We start from the raw sequence: 8,667 nt of genomic DNA, 5'->3' as shown, positions 1-8,667 counted from the left end.
AGAAATACACATATCTGACTTCAAGAAATACATGTATCTACCAAGAAATACATGTAATCTGATTTCAAGAAATACATGTATCTACCAAGAAATACACATATCTGACTTCAAGAAATACATGTATCTGACTTCAAGAAATTGATCTTCTTCCTCCAGAGGCAAACGTTTCTCCTGAAGTTGTTTTCAGAAAGTGTAGACGCTGTGCTGCTGGCTAGCACGCAAGGCCAAAGGTCTAATGCGCTAATGGCATACCTCTGTCTCTCAGGAACGGCTTGCCAAGTGTCATGGCACACAGTGTGGGTTCTGCAGCCCTGGCATGGTGATGTCCATCTACACGCTGCTCAGGAACCACCCAGAACCAACGCCTGATCAGATCACCGAGGCACTTGGAGGTGAGGCTTTGTTTGGCAAGCATTGCTTAGGGAATTAAAGATAGATGGCCCAGCTCCTTGGATAGACGCTGAGGCAGACAGACACCATCTTGGTTCTGCAGCCCTGAGGCTGGTAGCTGAGGCAATACTGGCTTCACTACAAGACCTTTTCTTTTATTGATGCTTTAATGGTATTTTCTTTTCAGGGGAGGGGGTGAGACAAGGTTTCTCTATAGCTTTGGAGCCTGTCCTGGAACTAGCTCTTGTAGACCAGGCTGACCTCGCACTCACAGAGATCACCTGCCTCTGCCTCCTGAGTGCTGGGGTTAAAGGCATACAATACCACTGCCTGGCTTTGTTGCTTGTGTTTTAACTAGTCAAAATTAACTCGCTAATATTACTTACTAAAATCAATCCTACAAAGAAAAGAGGAAAGAGATTTTCAGGTACTGTACATCTTTATGTGCGGGCTGGTTGTGGGGCGGCTCAGAAACAATGAGTTATCAAAAGCAAGCAGGATCTTATTATGTAGTCCCTGGCTGTCCTGAAACTCACTCTGTAGACCAGGCTGGCCTCTGCCTGCTGAGCTCTGGGATCAAAGGCATGGGCCATCACACCTGGATTCAGACACTGTTTTAAGGGTGGCAGCTTTCCTCCTACTTCTAACCGTGTTTTGGAAATGCTGACTGACTGAAAATAGCTACCTATTGAATATGCACTGTGCTTTCACGGCGAGTTCAAGAAACTCCAAGGCAGCCTTGCTTCTCCAATTTATGACCCAACAAGTAAACCAAGGTGAACTCGCAAGTGACCCAACACGCCCATTGTTGGATTCAGACAATCAGTGGAATAGTCCTGCCTAAAGGATTCCCCCAAGAACAGAGCCAGAGACCCCCCCAAGAACAATCCCTGTGTTAGGCAGTTTTCCGTGAGATAATTAACTTATGAAGAGAACGGATTGGCCTTGACACACAGTTCGGAGGCTCCAGCTCGTGATCTCCTGACTCTATTGCGCAGCATCTGTAGCGAGGCTGATCATCACCATGATGGAGCCAGCTGGCAGAGAAAACTGGTCCTCCCACGGCTGTGAGGGCGTCATGACAACAATGGGTATTCTGTTTAGGGGACAGGCATGAAATAAGGCAGGAAGAGACGGTGGGGAAATGGGAAGGTGTCTCTAGCGTCTCCAAATACACTGTAATCACCTGACCTGTTGTTCACGAACATCTCCAAGGGAAACGTTTATTCGAAGAGTTTTGCTGGGTTTCAGAGCAAGGATAAATTTGCCTATTTTGTCGAAAACACTAAACATAAATGTGCAGTCTGTTTCTGTCTGAGACCTAAAGACCTGACTCGTTCCTTGCATGATTACCAGGTAATCTGTGCCGATGTACCGGATACCGACCAATTGTAGAAAGTGTGAAAACCTTCTCGCCGGTAAGTTAAAATGCTGTAGGTTAATATTCTGCTGACTTAATGCGTGAATGGACTTTTACATAAAACAGCCTATTTTATCCACTCTCTCCCGAAGAACTCCACACTGCCCATTCTAACCGCTGGGGGTTGCTAGACGCCTACTGATTGTATTTTTTTGTTTGTATTTATTCATCCACAATTTTATATACCTGTATGTAACGTACTTTGGTCGTGATGCCCTCCATTACCCTCTCTTACCCCACCCCAGTCCTGCCAAACACCTTCATCTTCCCAACACGTCCCCCTTCATGTCTTTTTTCTGGGTCACCCACCCTAGACCCGCATTTTAACTAAAGTTGCTTACGAGACCGCGGAAGAAGGGGTCTTTTATTTGAGCAAGGGTGCCATCTGGTGGCTGTGCTGCTGAGGAGCCGGGCTCCCTTCTCCCAGCAGACATAATAGCTTGTAGTTCCTCAGGAAGGGATCATGTATCATGAGTCCCCACCTCATCCACAGTGCTGTGCTGGTGGACTCCGTTCTGTGCAGGTACCCACACTGAGTTCATCAGTGTAATGCACTGTTACAACAGGGGCAGACAGTCTTGAAATATATGGTTTTCGGGATCCACTTTTGCCTCCCCAAGACTTCACTGGCGCTGTAAAGATAAAAGCCCTCTGCATGGGCTGACCACCGTGGTAGACCTAGCCTGCATGTTCTCACATCCGGTGGGAAGCCTCAGTGACTGATCCCATGGGCTCCAATCCCATGTGTGTCCCCCACCCATCCCAGAGTGACAGTTTGCGGCCCCCGCTGTGAGCACAGTTGCACACTCTCTTTGTTTTTCTCTAATTGTTCAGAAGCCAAATAGCCTGCTGCCTAACCTCCCAAAATCACAGAGAGGTTTGAGCATGTTTGCTGTTCCTTGTGGTATGAAGCATCTAACCAAGCTCTTACAACCAGCTTACCCCACTGGGTTACATACATCCCAGTTTTTGCTTATGTATTTTTGATTTGTTTGAATTTTTTTCTTGTTGTTCTTGAGACAAGGTTTCCTGTAGCCCAGGCTTGCCTCTGACTTTCTACGTATCTAACATGCTCCCAGTTCTCCAACCTCTACTTCCTAAGCACTGGAACCGCAGGCATGTGCCTGCTGTTTCCAGGCCTCGCTACCTATGTTTACCGGAAGCTGGGGAATCAGTCTAACTAGATGAAACAGCAATAATGCTGCCGGACCTCCTTCCTCTTGGCCAAAAGCAGAAGTGAGGAATCCACAGACCAGTCAGGTGGGGTTACAGATATGGGGGCCTCGGGCATCACGTTCAAGGGGCTGACCGCGAAGTTGCCTTAAATTGCAATACTCCCTAGGGATCAACTGTTTGCCAAATGAAAGGATCTGGACAGTGCTGCATGGATCCAGACGAGGGGTCTTTTGTGAGTAGAGAGGAAAAAGTAAGTGTCTGTTTTTCCTATACCGTTAGGGATTGACTCAGAAAATGTCGGCAAAAATCCAAATGCATCTAGATACATTTCTTTTCAGTCATTATCATTACAAGGCAAAAATATTTGAGAGTGAAGTGGAGGGGAAGGCTTGGCGGCAGGAACATAGGACATCTGGTCACACTGCATCCGGAGAGAGAGATGCATGCCGATGTTCAGCTCCCTTCCTCCATGGGATGGTGTCACACACATTAGCCCAGTCCAGACTCTCCCTCACAGACGTGGCTGGAGGTTCGACCACTGAAGGATTCTAGCGCCTGTTGAGTTGATAATCAAATATTAGCCAGATCAGGCAGCTTTGTGCTCGTAGAACTACAGTAATACAGGAGGAAGGCCAATGCTTACCTCTGACAGCTGAGAAATCCAGAGTCTCATCCAAGGGCTTAGGCACCGCCCCTCAGTCCTGGGAGCAACAGGAGAATTCTTCTTGAGGGAGCCCTGTGACTCCAGCATCCTGCTTCATATCGGGTTATCAGAGGGAGTGCCACGCTCAAATACGGCTGTGTGTCTCTCAGTAGCTCTGACGTTCCTTCTTACGTTGTGTTCCATGGTGTCCAGATATGTACCAAACTGTACGACAAAGATGAGTTCCAGCCCTTGGACCCGTCGCAGGAACCGATATTTCCTCCCGAGCTGATCGTAAGTTGCTATGCTTTCCCCGTCTCACAATACGGCGTGGCACGGGCCTCTTTGTATCACACTATAGGACCTCTCTAGTTACTAAGAGATGGGTGTGTGCCCACCACGATGGAGTCATTTTCAGGGACTTGTTCAGCTCTTTCAGTAGGCGATCAAACCGGAGCACGTGAAAGAGGGGTGCTGCCAGGACCTCAGAGTCCCGTTGGCTGAATCCCTTCAGCTGGAGATCCCGAGGGCAGAGCATTAGAGGAGTCAGTGAAGGTCATTCAGGTCCTGACGGGTGTCTTAAGGCCAATTTGGAAAACGGGGAAAATGAGACCAAAATGATGTTTGGGACAATGGAATTGACTGTTCTATCAGCCAGCCACTGGTTCAACCTAGTAAAGAAAAGGCAAAATGGAAAAATAACAAGTCACATTGTGGTAGGTCTGGACTCCTGTTACTGCATCTTGGAGAAGCCATGACAGGAGAGAGAGAATTATCATGACCTCTCAGAACCCAATGCCATGTGCCCCTCAGAGCGTGAGAACTTAGACACCTTGGCTGTGAGTCAGGGTTTTTTTTGTTTATTTTTTATGGATCGTGGAACGGTTGGCTTTAATTGTCAGCTTGAAATGACCTAGCATCACTTGGGAAGAGTTTCCGGGAAGAGGTTGTCTACACGGGGTTGGAATGTGGGCGTGTCCAAGGGTTGGCCAGTGGGCGTGTCCTAGGGCGAATTTGCTGAAGACCCAGGAGGCAAGGGCAAGGAAATGCATTTACCTACAGTTTTCCCCAGAATCAAGGAGGAAATATTCTCAGCTTCTCTCCACCTCACCTCACGTAAATTTAGCAGTGAGGCAAGTTAGCAGAGCCGTGCGGTAAATCTCCTGAGAAGCCAGTTCTTCCTCAGGGGCTACTTCGGGTGGAGATCCTAATTCTTCAACAGCAGGCCAGAACTGGAATGGACCCAGGCACTTGCGCTATCTGATGCACCTTTTGAGACAGATACTTCACGAGTATAAACACTGCCTTTAGATCCCTCGCGGGATATGGTCTCGTCGATTTGGTAGTTTTAGCCCAACCTTCCCTAATCCTCAAGAAGGCTAGAATGACCCGTGGGCCGTTTGGATCCCCGGATAGCACAGTGGCTTTTTCTTCTCTGCAGAGAATGGCTGAAGACCCAGATAAGCGGAGGCTGACGTTCAGAGGGCCGAGGACCACTTGGTTCGTGCCTGTGACCTTGGAGGACCTTCTGGAACTCAAAGCCAGCTACCCGAAAGCCCCTCTTGTCATGGGGAATACCGCAGTGGGTATGTGTTATTCCTATGTTTTCGTTCAGATCAGGTAACCGAAGCCCCTCCTCAGACTCTCCATAAGCGAGGCTCATTTTGATTCATGGGACTCGGGGTCCTTTAAGGTTTTTTTCTTTTCTTTTGCAAATAAATTCTATACATGATAGTTTTTACTCTGTTGTACCAGTAACCCACTGATCACTTTCTAATTGCTGCCTGTTTCTCTCTTTAAGGACCCAGTATTAAATTTAAAGGTGAATTTTATCCAGTTTTTATATCCCCACTTCGGTTTCCAGAACTGCACTTGGTGAAGAACACAGAAAATGGTAAGTGGTTTGGTTTTCAAATGGGGCATCAGCCTTGGCTCAGTGGGACGCCAGTGACAATAGCAACACCTCACAGAAGTCCTGGCTTTGCTTCTTCATCCAGAGAATCTGGGCATGTGCCATGTGTTCACCATAAGTGTGTCCTCAGGACATCTCACTCACTGGGTCACCGAGAGTCACGTTGTCATTGAAGCCGTGACAGCAAGAAGGTTCCAAAGAGCTCAAAGACTTTAGCCAAGCACAGAAAGATTGGTCCAATAAACCCTTAAGACATTTTCTCTTTTGAGGCTCATCGCACACACATACGTACCATGCACGTGCACACACACACATGAACACACACAGACAGTCTTGACCACGAGATTTAAAATGCTCATTCTTTTCACATGTCACCAGGTACATTCACATGTCACCAGGTACATTCACATGTTGCCAGGTACATTCACATGACCTCTCTTTGCTCGTTAGGACAGCCCTAGGAGACAGACCTATCCCATACCTTGGAATCTCCAGAACCCTATGGAAGATTCAGAATCAAATGATCTGATTTGGACCCAAGTCAGGTCCAGATCCCATCCATCTTCTTTTTGCCGAGAATGCCCAAACAAGGCTCATGCAATGCAATTGAATACACCAGGACACATGCAATGCAATTGAATAGATAAGAGCTAAAAATACTAAGCTTAAATTGTTAAAAAAAAAAAAAAAACGAGCGTGGTGAAGAAACCAACTGGGTAATTTCTTGCTATTCCTCTGACATGTCTGTCTTAAGTCAGGTGGCTTGTCACTATTTTTCTTAACTATTAGAATATCTCTATCAATGGGTGAGGGAAGGTCATTGGCGAGGGTGTAGAGATGGACAACAGAGCTCACAGAGCTACATTTGTTGCTCCAACTAGTATTCATTGCTCCTAGGAGCAGGAAACTGCTTCCCTCATGGACTCTCCATAAAACTTTAATGCCATAGATAAAAAGAATTGCTTTTTTTTTTAATGTGCAGTAGGTTAATTGGTGCCGGGCACATACTGAGAATTTTTTAGTCCCTCTCTTGTGGACTGTATTAGACCTGGTAGACTACACTACTGAAACCACCCCCTGTTAGCACGATTGCAAATCCTGTGATGACTATCTCATGAGAACAAGTGCAGGTCGGGTGTGGGGGGGGGGCTGGTTACAATGTGACTCCAGTGAGGAAGCAGAGAATATCAAACTCATGAGAACAAGCGCTGGGGCAGCTGGCTACAATGTTTCCACACTGAGGAAGCAGAGTATCAAACTCTTGAGAACAAGCCGTAGCTGGGGGAGCAGCTGGCTACAATGTTTCATGTGGAAACAAAGTATCAAACTCATGAGAACAAGCCGCTGCTGGGGGAGTGGCTGGCTACAATGTTTCCACAGTGAGGAAGCAGAGTGTCAAACTCATGAGAACAAGCCCTGGGGAAGCAGCTGGTTACAATGTTTCCACAGTGAGAGAGCAGAGAGTAACAAACTCATGAGAACAAGCGCTGGGAGGGGGGGGTGGCTGGCTACAATGTTTCCACAGTGAGGAAGCAGAGTGTCAAACTCATGAGAACAAGTGGGGGGGGGGTGGCTGGCTACAATGCTTCCCCAGTGAGGAAGCAGAGAGTATCAAATGCTCAGTTCTCTTTCTTTATGGTTTAGTGTTCTTTCTCCATCCCAGACCCCAAATTATAAGACAGTGCTGTCCACCCTGAGAGAAGTCTCCCGTTAGTTAATCTTCTCTCAAAATGCCCTCAGATACACGTAGTGTGAGCTTTACAATTTTGTAGGTTCTCCTCCATCCGATCAAGTAGACTTGAATGCTGGCCATCACAATAAAGCAAATCACTAGAAGTATCCCTAATTATCATCAGTTGTTGCCATCCCAACTAAATGCACAAAGAGCGGATCTATTTAGAAGCAGGCATGCACGCTCACTGTAATCTGATGTTCTAATCTTTTGCGTTCAGGGGCAACAATAGGGGCTGGACAGAGCCTGGCACAGTTGAAAGATGCCTTGGATTTCCTGGTTTCGGAGCAACCAAAGGAGAAGACCAAGACCTTCCATGCCCTCCTGAAGCATCTGAGGACGCTTGCAGGGCCCCAGATTAGGAATATGGCTGTACGCTATCTATTTTTCTATAAGCTAAGCCACAGTGTATGTGTGTGTGTGCACGCATATGTGTGTGCATATGTGTGTGCATGTGTATGTATGTGCGTGTGTGTTTGTGTGTGTTTCCCAAATGACAGATATCACAAGTGTATGTGTTGGGGGAGGTGTGTGTATGTGTCTAAAGTGATCACTAATCATGATAATCATGCCATCAAAAATTCTTGTTCCAGTTATCCTAGGGAAGCCTCTTGAAGTCCTTAAACGGAAGTCACTTGAGTTCGGAAGCTAAAGTTAGGCGGTAGTGGCACATGACTTTAATTCCAGCACTCATGAGGTAGAGGCAGGTGGCTCTCTGAATTTGAGGCCAGCCTGGTCTACAGAGTGAGTTCCAGGACAGGCAAAGTGACACAGAGAAACCCTGTCTTAAAAAACAAAAGTAAAGCAAACAAACAAACAAAGACCAACCACATGAGACTGTGTCCAGGGTTCCATCCAGCTCTGACCATCTATGAAGCCTATCTTTCCTAGGATGTAGCTAAAAAGATCCTGACTTCCCAGATGCTCTTCTGATTGGCTCTCTCTCACCTTTGCGCCAATGTCCATTCCTGACGTGTGTTCCTGTGCATATATCCTTGGATCCCCAGGTGTCTAGATGCCTCACTTGCTGGCATTTTCCACTACTTAAGATTTCAGGGTAATTGGCTCAAAACCACTCCCTACTGCAAACCATCAGGACGTGGCGGCCCAGCAGACATTAATTTCTCATCATTGTCTCTGGCCTTCTGCTGATTCATAAATCTGCCACATATTCTTACATCTGTATTTTATGTCCATTTTGTGAAGGACCTTGCTCCTCTCGATGAACTTGTTCCCTTAAGTCCCCTAAAGGCCCCTGTTCAAGTCTGTCCCAAGCAGACTCTGATGAAGGGTTAAGGCTACAGAGAAGCACTGGGTTTCTCTGCAGCTTGGCAGCCATCCTAAATGTAAATGCACCATACTCCGGGTCTGTTTATGGGGCTGCAGGCTCTCCA

General features: G+C 46.9%; 1 protein-coding gene across 1 annotated transcript in view; it reads left to right on the top strand.

Moving 5' to 3' along the window:
- Window positions 1–8,667, top strand: part of LOC101990665 (aldehyde oxidase 4) — a 52,675-nt gene that overhangs the window by 14,082 nt on the left and 29,926 nt on the right. The window contains exons 4-10 of the mRNA XM_013353457.1: window positions 266–392; window positions 1,747–1,808; window positions 3,153–3,236; window positions 3,843–3,923; window positions 5,071–5,215; window positions 5,431–5,523; window positions 7,494–7,685. Of these exons, the coding sequence (XP_013208911.1) occupies window positions 266–392; window positions 1,747–1,808; window positions 3,153–3,236; window positions 3,843–3,923; window positions 5,071–5,215; window positions 5,431–5,523; window positions 7,494–7,685 (784 nt within the window). The remainder of the gene's footprint in view (window positions 1–265; window positions 393–1,746; window positions 1,809–3,152; window positions 3,237–3,842; window positions 3,924–5,070; window positions 5,216–5,430; window positions 5,524–7,493; window positions 7,686–8,667) is intronic.

This window comes from Microtus ochrogaster, unplaced genomic scaffold, assembly GCF_000317375.1.
Source record: "Microtus ochrogaster isolate Prairie Vole_2 unplaced genomic scaffold, MicOch1.0 UNK8, whole genome shotgun sequence".
NCBI lineage: Eukaryota > Metazoa > Chordata > Mammalia > Rodentia > Cricetidae > Microtus > Microtus ochrogaster.
The sequence above is the reverse complement of the archived record's forward strand: the minus strand, read 5'-3'. Positions and strand labels throughout refer to the sequence as shown.